Source organism: Sebastes fasciatus, chromosome 14, assembly GCF_043250625.1.
Source record: "Sebastes fasciatus isolate fSebFas1 chromosome 14, fSebFas1.pri, whole genome shotgun sequence".
In the NCBI taxonomy this organism is placed as follows: domain Eukaryota; kingdom Metazoa; phylum Chordata; class Actinopteri; order Perciformes; family Sebastidae; genus Sebastes; species Sebastes fasciatus.
Window position 1 is genome coordinate 6,573,636 of NC_133808.1, and position 19,806 is coordinate 6,593,441.

At 40.0% G+C, this 19,806-nt stretch overlaps 1 protein-coding gene and 1 long non-coding RNA gene across 3 annotated transcripts in view; both read left to right on the forward strand.

Moving 5' to 3' along the window:
* LOC141782235 (uncharacterized) overlaps positions 1 to 19,806 on the forward strand; it is a 493,504-nt gene that overhangs the window by 73,339 nt on the left and 400,359 nt on the right. The gene's annotated exons all lie outside the window — the stretch shown is intronic.
* Positions 1 to 19,806, forward strand: part of slc4a3 (solute carrier family 4 member 3) — a 67,143-nt gene that overhangs the window by 9,710 nt on the left and 37,627 nt on the right. For both annotated transcript variants that reach the window (XM_074658304.1, XM_074658303.1), the window contains 4 exons: positions 11,607 to 11,781; positions 14,881 to 15,131; positions 15,342 to 15,529; positions 18,037 to 18,263. In XM_074658304.1, coding sequence (XP_074514405.1) covers positions 11,607 to 11,781; positions 14,881 to 15,131; positions 15,342 to 15,529; positions 18,037 to 18,263 — 841 coding nt within the window. The remainder of the gene's footprint in view (positions 1 to 11,606; positions 11,782 to 14,880; positions 15,132 to 15,341; positions 15,530 to 18,036; positions 18,264 to 19,806) is intronic.

Consider the following 19,806-nt stretch of genomic DNA (forward strand, 5'->3'; position numbering starts at 1 on the left):
GCACTTTTGACTGTAAAAAAAACAAAAACAGTCTGAACTCAAGTAAGCTCTGCCTAATGTTTTACCATTAGCTTGACATTTATTGACAATAACAAATTGAGTTTTCCCAGATATTGCTAAACCAGCAACGGCAAGTGCCACAGCAAAATGAGTCCACGCAATAAATTCTAGAAGCATGTTGATGCAGCAGGTAGGGACGGGCGATACCAGACTTTTTAAATTCGATACGATACCGATGCTTTTTGTTCCAATTTGACCCATACCGATACTTATTATTTCTTAAATTGGTATATGATATTATGAAAAAAAGCAAACCGATCATTACACTTGAAGGCAAATCGCATGCCACATCCCTGTAACTGTTTACATTCAGTTTATTCATTTGCAATTACTGTCTGCCACAAATGTCAATTACCCTACTTTATTTGACATTTTATTCATGTTTATATTTTAGCCCTATATTTTTATGTATTATTTTATGTCTTAGATTCTAATTTTGCTTTCATTTGCATGATTTTCCTTTTTTTATAGCCTGCACATTTAATGACCATTGTTTGCTTCACTGTTATTGCTGTGCACATGATTATAAAGAACTTTAAACTCACGTAACAACCAAATTTGAAATGAGATTGCGATGATGATGCAAAACAAACTAATAATGGGGCTACCTGTACCTGGATATGCTTTACCTCTCTCAAAAACTCTCCTGCAACGTCTTTTGTTGGACAGAGGGTGGTGCAGGAAACTTGGATGTATTTCATCTTCTTGTTTTTGTTCCGCCTTCTTGTAACTTTCAGTTTGTGTTGTTTTTAAATGTTTAAAGAGGTTGTGTGTTGCTGCTGTGTGCCGCTTTCTTGTTACAAATACTGCATCTTGCTGTAATTTGTATCTCCAGGGGAACCACCGTGTGTCTCTTGGAGAGTCTGAGAGCTTCTTCTTAGCCAGAAATCTGCCTTCAAGTGCATGTTAGTGCATGTGAGCGTGCCCCACTGGCTAGCTCACGGCCGCCGCTCTTTCTTAACCCCCTCAGGTTAACACTGATAGCTCTGTCAGCCCTGTTGCAGTTGTTTCCACTGTTAGCGCTGTTAGCACCGTTAGCAGCGAGCCACCGGCTCAGCCGTCAAAATGTTGAGAGCTGTGCGAAGGCAATAGAAATGCTCCCAATCTCACATTCAGCACCTTTAACAGTACGTTCCCAATTGACCGGCATGTTATTGTTATCACGTTTTAAATTAATCCTAAAAATTTGACCATATGGCCTTAGTGTGGTACATTCCCAAAATATATGGCGGTTATATCACTCTTGATATACCATGTCTTGTTAATGACAGTCGTCAGGGCATAAAACCAATGATCCTGTTGATCTTTACGAATCAAGACTCAAGACTCTAACAATGGTATAGCCGTCAGTGCAGAAAAAAACCAAGTTTAAATTATGGCTGTCAATCGATTAAAATATTTAATCGGGATTAATGTAATAAATCACATGATAGTCCATAGTTAATTGAACATTAGTCACAAATTAATCGCAAATTAATTGCAAATTAATCACACATTTTCTTTTCAAAATATTTATTATTGGAAATCAGTTAACAACACAAAAGAATGAAAAATATTGTCCAGAACCCCTCACACTGCATTTTGCATAAAAAATTAATCGCATTTTAATCACACAATTTGTATCTGTTCAAAATGTACCTTAAAGGGAGATTTGACAAGTATTTAATACTCTTATGAACATATAAGCAATATGCTTGCTTTATGCAAATGTATGTATACATTTATTATTGGAAATGCTCAAATCATAACATGGCAAACTGAAGCCCAACAGGCAACAACAGCTGTCAGTGTGTCAGTGTGCTGACTTGACTATGACTTGACCCAAACTGCATGTGATTATCATAAAGTGGGCATGTCTGTAAAGGGGAGACTCGTGGGTACCCAGAGAACCCATTTTCATTCACATATCTTGAGGTCAGAGGTCAAGGGAACCCTTTGAAAATGTCCGAGCCAGTTTTTCCTCACCAAAATGTAGCGCAAGTTTGTAGCGTTATTTAACCTCCTTCACGACAAGCTAGTATGACATGGTTGGTACCAATGGATTCCTTAGATTTTTCTACTTTCATATGATTCCAGTAACTTCACTCTATGCATTAAATAAATTATTGGCGTGAAAAGGAATACATTATCGCGTTAACAGCCCTAGTTTCAATCGAAAATTTAATAGAATTTTAGATTTGGAGAATCATGACACCCCTAATAATGAGTATGTTGAGTGAAAGGAGCACTGAAATGCCTTCAAGACTGAATTGTTCTCCCCAGCGTCTCAACTCAGGGATGAGTCACACATGGGTCTGTGGAAAATGCTCATGTCCTGCATAGCTGAATGCTTTGTAGCTGTTAGCCTGTGTTCTCAGGGAGAAATATCTCTGCCAACTAAGTACGTGATGTGTCATTATGCACAGTGGGGACCGTGCCATCCACAGTGTGCGTAGCATATTGTGACACCGGTTTGAAGGAAATAATAGGCTGAATTCTTGGCTACATAAGTGGACCCTTCAATTTCCTACCCTCAATTACTTGTGCCCTGTGCACTTAAAACACACACAGACACAGCATGTATAGAGAGAGACAGAACAGCTTCTTTGCACCGTTACGTCTTATAGCTGATCGATGTCGCTCTGAACTATGACCAGCTTATAGTCTTTTTTTTTATTCTTTTCAGTTGGTTTTGTGTGAGGGTATGTGTGTATGGAGGATATTAAAGCAAACCCATCTGGCCAAGCTGAGTGTGCGTTGCCACAGAAACATCACCAGCTGCTGCCAGCTTACATCAGCTGCAGTTTTTGAAGCGATCCTATCATGGGTGTTGGTGGCTCTGGCCATCACGTGCGTGTTTCAAGATGAAGATGTGCTTTAATTGAAACAATACGTGTTGACTGTAAACTACCTAAGGCGCTGTTCAGACCTGGTATTAACATGCGTCCTGGGTGATCGGATCACCCATCAAGTAGACAGCTCTAATACAGGTGTGAACGCACTCAAGACGCACTGAGGACACATTGTGATCTGATCGCTCAGACCTCATTCAGAGGTAGACAGGCAGATGCAAGCTTTTGTCTGTCTCGCGGCATGGGAACGGCTTCTGTGCTCTACTGTATTCTGTCGGTACAACTGTATTTTATTAAATTATATAATTTATAGGCTACATATCTACAGACTATCAGACTAGGCATGCAGAGTGAATTATCATCAAATTGTCGGTGTTTTTGTTCCGGTGCTTTGCACGGAGCTGACACCCGCTCGCTCGCTTACGTCACAACGTCTGCTGTATCAGCCGTGTGTTCACTACGTGTTTATTTGCATATAGAGCGGGGAAGTGAGATCGGATCACAAGTGGTCACTGGAGACGTATGTGGAGACACAGATTCTAATGCCAGGTGTGATCAGACGTACTTAAAGCTGTCCACTTGTGATCCAATCACTCAGGACGCATGTTAATGCCAGGTCTGACCAGGGCCTAACTGATCCAATAGTGGGCCAGTTGTTACAGACCTAACTAACTCCTGTTGTGCAGCCAAACGTTGTTCAAACCCACAGATTAGTATTTTCAATTCGGATGGAGAGCCCAAAGTTGTCAAAGATACCAGATATATCAGGATGAATGTTGGGTAATGTGTATAAAATGATGGCCAAGAAATCTACAATATTTTCATTTTATGGATTCATGCAGCTGTTATAAACATGTGTTTAATTAATGAGTGTGAACATCACGCTTCAATGAAGAGCTAAAACATATAGAATTTATTAGGGCGATTGATCGCAAATTAATCGCGCAATTTTTATCTGTTCGATATGTACCTAAAGGGAGCTTTATCAAGTATTTAATACTTTTAGCATGGGAGTGGGCAAATATGCTTGCTATATGCAAAAAAAGTCCTATTTAACGTCCTTCACAACAAGCTAGTATGATATAGTTGGTACCAATGGATTCATTAGTTTTTTTTAGTTTCATATGATGCCAGTATCTTCACTCTAGTTTTTAGAAATTAAAAAAAAATTACGTTTACGTGTTATTATCGCGTTAACTTTGACAGCCGTAGAATATATATACAATAGTATATACGGTATATACAATACTGTCAGACAATGTGGAATAAGATTTTTACAACCTTAAAGCTAAATGGTGAAAATTGTAAAGCTCTGCTCTGCTGAATGTGGCTTCTCTGTATTGCTGCTGCTGCTTTATATTGGCAGATTAGAAGAATAGAAGAGGAAACCAAAATATTTGTGGTAGTGGCATATTTTAGTGTTTAATTGGACCATATTTTAGGAAAAACTTTAAAAACAATCCCATTCACTAATAAGGCAAACATTTTGAAATAATGGCTTATAAACATCAGCTGTGCATTGAAAAGGAAAGCAAAACACGGATGCTGTTATTTATGTTAGTTGTGATTTGTTTGTCTGGGAAGTGTGCCAGCTCCTTCAATCAAAGAGACCCGAGATGAAGGGATGAAGGGAGTGGGAAGAGGTTTTAAACACTGCTAAATAAAAAGAGCAGGAAGCAACAGAAAGCAGCGTAATCTGCAGAGGCAAACAAACTGATTGCATATTCTTGTCAGCCTGAATTTTAATAAGCGAGTGTTTCACATTTTAAAAACTGACTCCTCGTACTATTCGAAAATCTTCAATATCTGCCTGAAGAACAACAAACATACAGCGACATGCAGTCACATATTGCCACATACAATAGTAGCCTGAAGGCATCAGCACTGAAATATGGCTCGGCATAAAGACCAGAGACAACTCCCTCTGATTTTATTAATCTATGTTGATCCATTTTTCATAAATACTTCTACAGTATCCAAACATGTTGTGAGCTTCTCTACCAGTGATTCGCAAAGTTGGGTCCGTGGCATTCTGTCAGGGCGTCTGCAAAATAATTTGCTATAAATTATAAAATTGGGCTGTATCATTAAAAAGTGCATATCTAGGGCTGTCAAAATTAACTAGTTAATGCAAATTTATTTTAACGCAACTAATTTCTTTAACGCATTAATGCAACTTGCGATTTTTAGGTTGTAGCGGGCTCAGTTTTATAACTAAAGTGAAGATACTGGTATCATATGAAACTAGAAGTCATAGTCAAGTCAGCACACTGACACACTGACAGCTGTTGTTGCCTGTTGGGCTGCAGTTTGCCATGTTATGATTTGAGCATATTGTTTTATGCTAAATGCGTGTGAGGGTTTCTGGACCATATTTGTTATTGTTTTGTGTTGTTAATTGATTTCCAATAATAAATATATACACACATTTGCATAAAGCAACACATTTGCATAAAGCAGCATATTTGCCCACTCCCATGTTGATAAGAGTATTAAATACTTGACAAATCTCCCTTTAAGGTACATTTTGAACAGATAAAAAATATGTGAGTAATTTAATCGCAATTAACTATGGACAATCATGCGATTAATCGCGCTTAAATATTTTAATCGATTGACAGCCCTATTTTCTTCACTTGGCCTTGGAAATGGCCTTGGGTGAGGTCTTCGCTCTGAGCGCCCTTCTAGTTCTACTGTTGTTAAATTTCTTTGTTTCACTGGGCATTTTTCTAATTACTTAATACTGCAAGGCCTTTACACACTGGGGGTGTTTTTTTTTCTTTTTCTTGCAATTAATTCGCACATCAATATATTTTTTCAAACAGTTGTTTTTGTCATGTGTACTTTCAGACAGAACGTGAATATTACGCTGCGAAAAAGCAACATACTGTTTATTCTGAAACAAGGTTGATTTTTCTGAGCTTTCACACTGGGAATAAAGGCATCAACCAATCAAGTTGTGCAGAACGCACACACACACACACACACACACACACACACACCTTCCATATTAGTCAGCAGCTGATGAATATTTTAATGCAGCTCTCTGGCTCGGCATTCCATTAAATATTAAATATTAATGTTGCAGTAGAAGTTGGGCAGTAAAACGGTGGCTTGGCTCAGATGATCACGCTGTTTTAATTGAAGCCTCCCATCCTCGTAATTGATTAGAAACGGCCAAAGCAGCCACAGAGTAGTTGAGTATTTAGGCACTGAATATCATTGTGTTAGATGTACAGTAGATGGTAATCCACAGTGCTAACACTCACTGTAAACAGGCCCAGATGAGACGGGAGCTCTTCTCCAGCATTCATTATAACAATATTAATAATAGGAGATTTCCATCTCCATGTTGGCAACACAGCTGACTGAAAATGGATTATATAAATCCTTTGTGCTCCAGTGGGTTTATACAATATGTCAGAGGATCCACTGTGTTGACTGCTGATTTTTTTCTTTCTTTCTTCAATTAATCTCTAATCATTTAGATTACAAGATGTCAGAAAGAGTCCAAGGTAAACAGAAATGACCACTAACAGTTAATATGTCCATTTTTACATAGAGGTAAAGTTTATCATCCAATTTTATCTGTGGTTTGGAATTAATCATATAATCTAATATTACTGTCAATCTGTACTTTATTTATTATTTATTTATTTATTTAATAAATATAATTTTCTTTTCTTTCTTTTTTTTCTTCTTTTTGAAAATTGTATTTAACTAATAATACCAAAAGATGGAGGGACAGTCATTTACATTTGTGCTCTATTTGTATGTTCCTGTAAAAAAAGAAGAAAGAGTTCAAGGTGATGTCATCCAATGCCATGTTTTGCCCAAACAATGGTCCAAAACCCAAAGACATTCAGATGAAGAAAACCAGCTAATATTCATTTTTGAGAAGTTGAAACCAGTGATTCTTTTTGGCAATTGTGCTTAAAAAATTACTTTTAACGATTAATCTATTATTAAAATTGTTGCAGGTTAATTTTCTGTCAATCGACTAATTGCTTAATCAACTAATTGTTATAGTGCGACATGAAAAGAACTTGACAACAAAATAGTTTTCTTTCTAACTGCAGTCAATATGTCCAAACCTACCTACCTGCAGTAGGCAGAATGTTTTTGGGCAAAAATTCCATAATAACCTTTCAGCATATTGCAATTTAATTGTTCTGAGAGATAACTAGACTTCCTGTCTTGGCTCTGTTTTCAGGCTTTAGAAAATTTAGCTCGCAACGGGAGACTTTCGCCAATCACAGGTCATTCAAGAGAGAGAGCGTTCCTATTGGCTGTTCATTCAACGGAGGCAGCTGTCAGTCACTCGCAAACTAGGCAGCGCTGATCAAATATGAATTTATATTCTGTTACTAATGCCAATTTCTCACCTCAATTGTTTTCAGAAACATCTTGTAGTGTATTGTTTAGCTGTAAAATGAGAAAAATGAGGTTCCCTGGAAAATTCTCACCTTTATCGGGTCCCTGACCCCAAAAAGTTTGCGAACCCCTGACCTAGTGGGTAGATAGCAGAGCACTGAATTGGGGCGTTACAGTTGCTCTTGTATAAACATAAGAAATGTAAGAAAATAGAAATAAAGGTGTATGTAACATGACATAACAAAATGATGTACATAATGCTACAATGTGTACATAATGCTACAATATACAGAAAATATATGTAAAGAAATATAATTACTAAAATTAATAATAAGAAAATGACAATAGAAAAATATGAAATATGCACAAATATTTACATTAAGACATGCAACATATTGCATATAACCACAGTGCAAAAAAGTAAATACAAAATGCTGAGAAGTCTATTAAGTGTGATAATTATGAATGCCAGAGTGGTATAAATAAGAAATAAATAAGAATATTTATTGAACGTACAGTATAAATGCAGTATTAAAGACAGTATTGCACAGTTGAATTTTTGCACAAATGATCAAATTAAACAAATTAAATTAGTATAATTAAATCCCGCCCACAAATATGTTACATTACAGCAGCTGTAGACGCCCTAACTCCCCTTTCACTGTGACTTTAGGTTGTTGTTGGTGCCATTGTATCAGATCTCTCATCATAATGCTCCATCTGTGTATGAAAGCAGAGTTTCAGTGTATCCAAACATTGTAATTATAGGAGCCCCTTCTTCAATCTCTGATCGCCATGTGCAGCCTACTGTTAATAACACGTACTGTATATTTGAAATCACTGTACTCCATTGTCTGTCATCCAAATGTGACTCACATAGTGCCTCCAGCACCTGGCCGAGGGTTACCCTCCTCCTGTGTCCCTCCACCCTGACCGACTTCAAAGCTGACATGAAAGAGTTTGGAGTCATTTTGCACCAATGGAGCTAGAGCAAAAGCAGTAAATCCCTTTACTGTAATATCTGCCACAGCTTGAGAGTATTATTCCCTCATGCATTACATTAACTCCTTAATGCTCCGACGGCCCACTAGCTGGCTGGCTGCTATTCTGTCTTTTAAGGTTGTTGTGGGCTAGAGTAAAGATACTGGTGTCACATAGAAAACCTAAGGAATCCATTGCTACCAACATACATCATGCTAGCTTGTTGCGAAGAATGCTAAATAACGCTACAAAGTTACACAAAATTTTGGCGAGGAAAAATTGGCATGGGGATTTTAAAGGGGTCTCTTGACCTCTGACCTCAAGATATGTGAAAGAAAATGTGTTCTATGGGTACCAACGAGTCTCCCCATTACAGACATGCTCACTTTATGATAATCACATGTAAAGCTGAGACTTGTGGATCCAATGAGCCCAACTGTATTCATGTGTGATGATGTTAGTCCCCATAGGAGACATTTCATTGTAGTGAGACCATTTCTTTTTTCAAATTTGACCTCACTGTATAAAATGACCTGTGGTGACCTCTAGGATAATCACAGCCTCATGAAACTTTACAACCACAAACTAAAGACCTAGAGCATTCAGGGGATGGATGGTTTTCCTAGCTAGATTGACAATAAGGGGGTTTCTGAGCAGTTTCCAGAACAGAAGTGCTCGCCATCCAATCGGCAAATAATTCAATTCTTGCAGAAATCTCCAAATGTCAATAGTTTTTAAAACCAAATCATAGCATGGCTTTTTCTATGGTGTTCCTCAAAGTTTTGATGTCTTAATGTGATATTTTGTAGGGATTATTGATAATTTTTATTAATTCTCGAATTGTAATAAATGGTTACATTTAGCACCAAATCTGTGTAACAAATGGTATCAACCAAAAAATTGCTGTAACAATTTATGAGACATAATAGAGCATGGGGATGACCATCACAAACTCATGTTAACATGTTCTACGCTCTTATACACTTTCACAATTTATTTTAATTGATTAATTCACTTATTAATTACATTTTATTTCTTATTTATGACTAGAACAACAACGAGCTGCATCTCAAACTAACCTTCATGTCCCCAGCTTTCAGATGACGTACACCACGTCTATGTGACATCTACTGCTGACTTTTTATCCCCCCCTGAACATCCCCTGTCCCCCACCCTTACCCCTCTAAAATAGAGGGTGATGCTCACTAGAGCAAGGTAAGGAGGGGAGGATTGTAGAGGTTGAAATTAAACTGGATTTGGGTTGCAGGAATAGAGAGCGCCTTAAGTAATGTGCACAATGGAGCTGTCCAGTGAAAACAAGACTCACTCAATTTAAAATTCTGCCTTTTATATTCTGTCCGGCCTCATCTGCCTCGGCCTTGTGTAGATAGGTAGCTCAGATCATTAAACGTATCCTGTCCCTTCATCCCACTGGTAATTAGGGAGTAATGGAGCCCTGGCTCAGAGAAATCGGAGACCACAGAGCAGCAGCCAGAGTGCTTACCGTGCCGGCACCAATCTGAGGCGGAGCGAGCGGCAGAGTCCCGGTGATCTGACCAATCAGAGGCACCAAATGGCTCTGGCAGGACACTCCCTTCAGGCCTCAGCTGTCCCCGGGGGCCGTCTAGTGCATTAGTTCTTTGCTGCTTAGCACTTTGTTGTATTGATTTAATGTCCTCCATACATGAAGTGGAGGGTGTGCCGACACCACGGCCGTGGTCGAAAAGTCACTTTTGCTTAGGAAGGTTCCTAACGGAGAGAAATGACCCGGAAGTATCTGAGTAGCAGACGTGATAAGAGCTGTTTGAATCCTCTAAATGCTGAGGAAAGGTGCTTCAATGCTTCCTTTACTATCTCCTTAAGCATAGGATACACTGGAGCATCCTTTACCAAAAGGAAAGGAGATAATGCCATCCCACAATTCCTTGCGGCCGCAACATTTAAAGCACCATTCGGCCGTTCATGAAAACAAACAATATGTTTATCTTGCATATTATCTTGATACAGTCATATACTAATGGGGTTCATGTTGATAAATATAAGTGGACAGTGACAACCATTTAGTTTCACTTTATTTTTAATCATTTAATTATTTCGAACATATTAAACAAAACAAGAATAAAAAAATAAAATGAACAGTAAACGCAGAGCAAACTGTCAATAAAGAAATGATCAACATAAATAAATATTACATGTCTGATAAGGAGTAGGAAGAAGTACAGCCTATACATATGGCCCTACCCTAATTCCAACCTAATAAGTAATATTTTCACCGGTTATGCACGTTAGGTAAGATAATCCTTTATTATATGTTGATATATATCTCTCTTCACAAGGGGTGTAAGAAAATATCGAAAATATTGAGTATCGCCATATTCTGTTTCGTGATACTGTATCGATTCTCAAAATCATTGAAATAGATTTTTAATTAATAGTTTACATGCAAAGATTAACTCAGTCAATACTTTATTTATTTGCAAAGAGATGCGCCATCTCAGTATATTTACCCTCTCAAAGTAGTAATATGATGTTGGATGTTACAGCGACTGTGATAAATGCTGATGCAGATCCCACCCTTCTGATTGCATAAAAAGAACTTGTTTTACTCCGATTTGATGCATATGGCAGGGTGTTCTTTATATCATGACAGTTTTCCAAAATGTAGATGCTTACAGTATCGCAATATACCGCAATATATTGTATCGTAACCCCTGTATCATGATACGTATCGTATCGCCAGATTCTTGCCAATACACAGCTCTATACTCTTCACACACCGCGGGGTGAAGCTGCCTGCCACTGAAAGGGCTATTTAACAAGGCACGAGGCTAACATGCGCCTTTTGTAGTCCATCTTTGGGACAATGTAGTTTCCCCACGGCAGTCCTGCGTCAATAACATCCGCCGCCGTCGCATCATAATTACGGAGCCTAGTGTGTAAGTGCAGTCGGATCCTCTTAACACCACGGGTGTCTTTTCCTAAGTCCTCATGAATTCTTCTTCACATCTTTCCTCGACCTCATGACGTTTTCCATCGAGGTCAAGGAAAGGTGGTTAGGAAAAGACATTATGACGTAATTTATTTTGACTTTTTGACAGCAGTGCAGTACTTTTTTGTGGATACAGAATTATATTTTCAAATACACATTTTAGCTTTCTCCTATGATAAATACAAAACAAAAACAGGGGTTGGGGTGGTGGGTTTTGGCTTAATTTGGAGCAGTAACAATGAAAAGTTGTGTTGTATTTGCTATTCACAATCCACAATTTGAACTGCTTGCATGCAGCGTGTGGAGACAGTTCCCTTTCTGCCTGTTCTTTTTCAAGTGAAAGTTCTCTCTTTCGCTCCATCCCTCTCCAGGTGAAGGTGGAGGAGGAAGATGAGGAAGGATCAGTGGAGGAACTGGAGGAAGAAGAGGAGGAAGAGAACTGGGAGAAAGCACTGTCTGTGGAGCGCTTCGGAGACATCATCAGCGACTCTGCCTCCACCAGCGGAGACAGGATGGGCCGACACTACACCGAGAAAGACTTTGAATGTAAGTAGAGCTACCATGTACAGTGTACAAGTACCACATACACATACCTGCAATTACACAATAACAGTTTTATAATCCAGTACTGAGTATCGTACCACACTATTGTTAGAAAGCAAGTTAATCAGAGTCTTGCATTCGTTTACATTAAAGTTCTAGCCTCACTTGTGGAGTGGATGGAAATGTCGGTCGGCCCACTACTTTGGGCCAGACTGAAATTGTATATCTCAATTATCAGATGGATTGCCATGATTTTTTTTACCGGCATTCATGGTCCCTTGAGGATGAATCCTACTGACTTTGGTGATCCCCTGTATTTTCTTCTAGCGCCATCATAAGGTTGACATTTTTTGATTTTAGTGAAATATCGGGATAACTTATCTTGGATCCATCCATCCATTCATTTTCTGCCGCTTATTCGGGGCCGGGTTGCGGAGTCAGCAGGCTTAGCAGGAAATTCCAGACGTCTCCCCAGTTATGTTTTCTAGCTCTTCCCTGGGGACCCCGAGGCGTTCCCATACAAAGACGAGATATATAATCTCTCCAGCGTGTTCTGGTTCTACCCCAGGGCGTCTTACCAGTTGGCCGTGCCCGGAAAACCTCGAAAGGGAGGCGTCCAAGAGGCATCATGATCAGATGCCTGAACCACCTCAGCTGGCCCCTTTCGACGCGAAGGAGCAGCGGCTCTACTCCGAGCTCCCTCCGGATGTCTGAGCTCCTCACCCTATCGCTAAGGCTGAGCCCAGCCACCCTACGAAGGAAACTCATTTCGACCGCTTGTATCCACGATCTCATTCATTCAGTCACTACCCAAAGCTCATCACTATAGGTGAGGGTTGGAATGTAGATGGACCGGTAAATCGAGAGCTTTGCCTTCTGGCTCAGCTCCCTCTTCACCACAACAGTCCGGTACAGCGCCCGCATAACTGCAGACGCCGCACCGATGGAATTCCCTGAAATTTGGTGCAATGACACATGGTGCCCAGAGGATTAATCGCAAGGAATTTTGTGGTCCCTTTGAAGTTTCATCTGGTGTCACCAGCAGGTCAACTTTTCCACTTATCCAGTCAAATATCTCTACATTTACAAGATGGATCGCCATGGCATTTTCTAAAGATATCCATGGTCTCCAGAGGGTGAATTCTATTGACTTTAGGATCCCCTGAGTTGTCCTCTACAGTAGCACTACCAGGAGGTTGACATTTATGTTTTTTAATTAAATGTCTCCACAGCTATTGGATGGATTGCCATCGAACACAGTGCTAGAGGGAAGACGTATTTTTGTAGGCCAAACAGGAAGTTGGCATCGCCCTGGTTCCCTCAACAAAAAAACAATGGGATTTTTCCATAGGGTTTTGGATTATTGTAGAAAATAAGCTGTATAAGAGTGAATGCAATCGCCAGAAGTAAACGTTAACGCCAACGTTAGGCTATAAACGAACTACACCACGGTCACATGAACGTGAGTATACACAACGAGGCTGTAACGGCTGACGAGTCGGCGTGATGATGTTTAGTAGTCTCATTTAGCCACCACCTCTTTTAAGACACAGAAAGGCTTCATAATTCACGAGTGGGATATTTATTCTGCTGGCATGGCTGTAGACTCTTCGTCTTGTTCCAAAATTAGTCATATTAATTATGTGTTTATAGTTTTGTCATCCAGTTTAATATAAATGTGTTACATATGAATGAATTCAGATCCTGACCATGTCTATCATAGTTTGACTTGTATTATATGAAGAGATCTGATTTAGAGCAGGGCAACAGATTCTGTGGATGTAAGTATATTGGCGGATTATGATTAGATAGATTAGCAGATTGATGCCACATGCTCGGGCTGGAGATAATAGTGGCTCAGATTAGATAGAGCTGCTTTCTTTTGATGTGTATTAAACAGTGCATTTCTCCAGAGTTACATGTCTAAAGCTTTTGTTTGTGTTGTGTCTTTCAAGTGCTTAATAGGGAATTAGGGGGCGAGAGAGAGCATCTCCTCTGAGAATAGCACCATTTCTTTTCCGTAATGGAATCAAAAGCCGGCGGCTGAGGAATCAGCATTTGTTCCTGTTGCATAGATTCAATTCCAGCTTGCAAAACATCTTTTCCCAGTGTTTGGGGAGGAATCAGTAATATAATCAGTAATAGGTCCAGGAGCATTGTGTGACAGGCTGTGTCCTCCCCTGTATATATATATAAAAACTGTATAATTTTAAATTATTATTATTCAATTTTATGAATTATTAAATTTGGATTGTTATTATTATTATTTTTATTTAAATATTTCTCATCCTATCTCTAAGGCTGAGCCCAGCCACCCTACAAAGGAAACTCATTTCGGCCGCTTGTATCTGCGATCTCCAAATGTGATGGTTGGAACCATCACATAGAGGGAGCTGAGCCTTCCGGCTCAGCTCCCTCTTCACCACAACGGTCCGGTACATTGCCCGCATATCTGCAGACGCCGCACAGAACCGCCTGTCCATCTCCCGCTCCATTTTACCCTCACTCGTGAACAAGACCATGAGATACTTGAACTCCCAATACAAAGACTCACTCTCAACCGGGAGGACGCAGTCCACCGTTTTCCAGCGGAGAATCATGGCCTTAGACTTGGAGATACTGACTCTCATCCCCACCGCTTCACACTCGGCTGAAAGCCGACCCAGTGCGTGCGGTCTGATAAAGCCAACAGAACCACATCATCTGCAAAGAGCAGAGACGCAATTCTGAGAGCCCCAAACCAGACACTCTCCTCCCCCCGGCTGCGCCTTGAGATCCTGTCCATGAAAATCACAAACGGGATCAGTGACAAGGGACAGCCCTGGCGGAGGCCTACACCCACTGGAAACGTGTTTGAAAAATATCTGAATATAAATATTTGAGAATGACTTTCCATTTGAAGTGTAAATTTAGTTTCATATTAAAAACTCAATAGAAAAATAATATGCCATCTGTTCATAGAAACAATCAATTACATTCTTTGTGCAGCTAGACGTCACATACAGTACAAGGGGACAAAGCATGGCACACTGTATGTCAGTTGATTCAACATTTGATACCATGATGTACTTCTGATTTGATTCTTCATGTTGTTTAACACAGATCACAGACACACGTTTCACCATACGCACCACCCCTTATCCACCCACCTACCCCTGCCCCAGCGTCTACGCAAGAGGGTGCACAGCGCGGACAGACGGCGCAAAAAGAAACGGAAGAAAAAAAAGACCTCTTTGCCCCCCTCCGACGTCACACCCACCATCCACGAGGTAGACGAGGAGGAGGCCGAGTCTGAGACAGACGGACAGGGCGTGGCTGCCACGCCCACAGAGCTACCTGATATCCAACCACAGGTAAAATAGGACTGAGGAACTGTGAGACCTCCAGTGTAAAGGTGGAAAGATACATTCATACAATTAATGCAGGCCCGTCCCGGTTATTGGGATGGCCGAGGCATGAACAGATGTAACTGGTGCAGGAGTGCTTAGCTCTGTGACAAGCTACTAGGTGTTACACATGTTGGCATATTCCTCCCCTCTCACTGATCTTCCTCTTCCTCTCAGTTTAGTTTGGGGAGCCAAGAGGACTTGGAGGAACCCCTACCGCTCACTGCCTTCCACACGGAAAACGAAGAGTATCCATTGTCGAGGAAAGCCGCACCCACTCTGATAAAGGGGGAGATTCATAAAGGAGTTATTGCTGTTCTTGGACAGAATGAGGAGGTGCATGGAGAGGAAGCGGCTTGCAACAGGTAGGCTATTAGGTTGTTTTGTTTGTACTGAATACTGTTGCCTGCATGGGCTTATAATTAGAGTAGTGCTACATGTAGGTACTGTGACACTGATTCAGTTAAAAGACAGGATTTTGATATTATATTATCAATATTTTCAAGGGCTGTCAATCAATGAAAATATTTAATTGCGATTGATCGCATGAATGTCCATGATTAAAGCTTCAGTAGGCAGAATGTTTTTGGCATCATTTGGCAAAAATTCCATAATAACCTTTCAGCATATTGTAATTCAAGTGTTCTGATAGATAACTAGACTTCTGCACCTCATCAGTTTTCAGGCTTTAAACAATCTAGCCTGTGACGGGAGACTTTGGCCAATCACAGGTCCTTTCAGAGAGAGAGAGCGTTCCTATTGGCTGTGCTCCGGCTGGTGGGCGGTGCTTGGTATTTCTTCAACTGATCTCAACATGGCTGGCAGGCCACAAACTTTCTCATTTTACAGCTCAACAGTACACTACAAGATGATTCTGAAAATATTTGAAGAGAGAAATAGGCATTACAGTAACAGAATATTAATTCATATTTGAGCAGCGCTGCTTAGTTAACCATATTTGCTCCATTTCTACCTACTGCAGCTTTAATCATGATTAATCGCATTTTAATCAAACATTTTTTATCTGTTCAAAATGTACCTTAAAGGGAGATTTGTCAAGTATTTAATACTCTTATCAACATATAAGCAATATGCTTTCTTTATGCAAATGTATGTATACCTTTATTATTGGAAATGCTCAAATCATAACATGGCAAACTGCAGCCCAACAGGCAACAACAGCTGTCAGTGTGTCAGTGTGCTGACTTGACTATGACTTGCCCCAAACTGCATGTGATTATCATAAAGTGGGCATGTCTGTAAAGGGGAGACTCGTGGGTACCCCTTTGAACATGGCCATGCCAGATGCCAATATCTGTCCATTTATGTTCATCAGCAAGTCGTTAACTTTATGTATCTGCCCGTTGGTGCTGGGCAGTATAGTGCAGAGTGGGTTTATCAAATCTCTTTTGCTGTTAACAGCTGCCTGTTGTGGCTGAAAACAAGGTTGACTAGAGCAGTGAGAATGAAATGAAGCTGTGGGCCATAAAACTAAAACAATCAGCTTGAAGATGCTAAACAACACATGTCGAGCTGAGGTGAACTGCAGAGTTGGGTGATAATTCTCTTTGGGTTCATCACTATGAGCAAGTCTTTTAACATTAGACACAATCCATTGTGATGGGCTGATATAAAAAATATTAGGGCTGTCAAAGTTTACGCGATAATAATGCGTTAAAGCAAATTCGTTTTAACGCCACTAATTTCTTTACCGCATTAACGACATCAATATTTCGGTCATTGTTTGTGTTGTTAATTGATTTCCAATAATAAATATATACACATGTTTCCATAAAGCAGCATATTTGTCAACTCCCATGTTGAAAGCTCCATTTAATGTACATTTTGAAAGGATAAAAATTGCGTGATTAATCATGATTAACAATCGTGCGATTAATTGCGATTAAATATGTTTAATCAATTGACATCCCAAAGAAATATCAATCATGCAGCTTTAAAAGGTGTGTAGTCAGTTTATCCTTTCATTACTGTAAGTCCATTTCACTGGGGACTGTGTACTGGTTATGTAGAATGAAACGTCCATTACACAGAAGTACGTTGCTATGGTTACCTGCAGTTTAATATGCCTGATGGACTGCTTTACCGTAGGACACCAAAGCTGGATTGAAGATGATTTAATTAAAATTCAGAGTTTGAATTCAAAATTGACCCCCTGCATCAAATGTATCTATTAAACATGTTTAACACAGCAGGTGCAGCACAAGAGCACAGAGTTGTTTCTGCTCTTACTGCATGTGCAGGCTCAGATATACACACGTTAACTTTACATTAGCAGCGTAAATGTTTCAGTGGGAATGTGAGCATCAAACAAATCAACACCAATAATGCATATAATTATTAAGGCTATAATGGTTCTCTAATGGCTCCTGATGAATCCTACATACATAAACATCAGAATTCATTGTTTCTTTTTTTTTTTTCTTTAATTATAAAATAATGTATGGATTTTGCTGCTTGGAGGTCAGGGGCCCCATGGTGATTCAGGTATTTGTTTCTGCTAATGCATGGTTGGATAAAAGCACAGAAACCCCCCACCACGCCTGTGCCATGCAAGATTGTGTTGCTGCGTTTTGAGTGAACACAGCTGAGGATGACTCAGAGGGTTGGTGAGCAGATCCTGTTGCTGTGTTGTGAAGCCCTCTACTGGCAAAGAGGAAGCAATGCAAGCAAGAGACACAACACAGCATCTCAGTCAGTAGCAACATTTGAATTTAGTGTGAATCATTTCAGTTTGAACATTTTAACATCTAAATTTCAACACTTTGTACAGCATTATTTCCTAATATCATGTGATGTGGAGCTCATTATGGCAACACTTGATAATCTTTAATCTACCTGTGTTCTTTGTCAGCGTTCCCCCAGGATCAGATCCATCAAGTTCAACCACGACCCGCGCCTGGTTCCGTAGGAAGCCCGTCCATCATCGTATGGCGGGCGCCCAGCGGAGCAACTATGACCTGCGAGAACGGATCTGCATCGGCAGCATGACCGCTCTGGAGACGGCCGTCTACCAGCAGGTGCCCACGGATGAGGCTGAGGCCCAGATGTTGGCCAGCGCCGACCTGGATGACATGAAAAGTAAGGGGGATATAATTGAGGGCTTCCCTGAATCTTCATAACTTGTTAGGAAGCTACGTGATAGCTGCATAATTATTATTCAGCCTGACATTGTGTTCATATTTGGGCTGTCAATCGAATAAAATATTTAATTGCAAATCAATCACACATTTTTTTTATCTGTTCAAAATGTACCTTAAAGGGAGATTTATCAAGTATGTAATACTCTTATCAACATGGGAGTGGGCAAATATGCTGCTTTATGCAAATGTATGTATATATGTATTATTAGAAATCAATTAACAACACGAAACAATGACATTGTCCAGAAACCCTCACAGGTACTGCATTCAGCATAGCAAAATATGCTCAAATCATAACATGGCAAACTGCAGCCCAACAGGCAACAACATCTGTCAGTGTGTCAGTGTGCTGACTTGACTATGACTTGCCCCAAACTGCATGTGATTATCATAAAGTGGGCATGTCTGTAAAGGGGAGACTCGTGGGTACCCATAGAACCCATTTACATTCACATATCTTGAGGTCAGAGGTCAAGGGACACATTTGAAAATGGCCATGCCAGTTTTTCCTCGCCAAAATTTGAGTGTTATTTAACCACCTTTGCAACAAGCTAGTATGACATGGTTGATACTAATGGCTTCCTTAGATTCTTTTAGTTTCATATGATGCCAGTATCTTCACTCTAGCTTTGACATCCCTAATAACAATATTTTGAGAAGAAATAAGTAACATTTTGCTCTGATAGTTTTTCTTACAGTAGTTTATTCTTTGGTCGGTAGTACTTGTATGTTTAGTAGGTTGGTAGGATGAGGGTAATAGAGCAACATTGCACATTGCTGTCATGATTTGGAGTGCAGGTGGAAGGAGAAGGACCCAGACACAGATGAGGAGGCAGCAGGAACAATTCAGTGGTTTAAAAGGCAGGCCGCAGGGAAACAGGCAGCAAACCTCCAAAACAAAATGATAAAATGAAAATAAACAATATTGGAACAGTAATATGCGGTTGTTATTATTCCTGCCTCTTTGAAATAGTGGTCAACCTGGAAAGCCTGTTGCAATTCTATTGACTCCCTTGCTGCTCTGGTGCTCACCGCTGACACATTTTCTCACTGCTGCCTGTAACTTGGCTCCACTGTGGGCGTCCCACACTGTCTGTCTCATGAAAGCAGCCCACACAGCTCCCCACACACACACACACGCACACACACGCACACACACACACACACACACACACACACACACACACACACACACACACACACATTGTTAGAAATAAGCTCTCGACTAAATAACACAAAGGATGAGAGAGATTGCAGGATCTACTCGTGGTTTCTGTAATCACATACTGTATACAGCATGATAATAAAGAGAAAACTGCAGAATAATCCTGGATTTTTTATTATTTTCTTTTACATTGATGTATACATTGAGTATTCAGATATTGTCGTGACATATGAGACCCTAAATCAAATGCATCAAAACTATGCATTGCCACCCATTTCAATCTATCGCCCACCGCAGTTAGATGTCAATGAGGAAA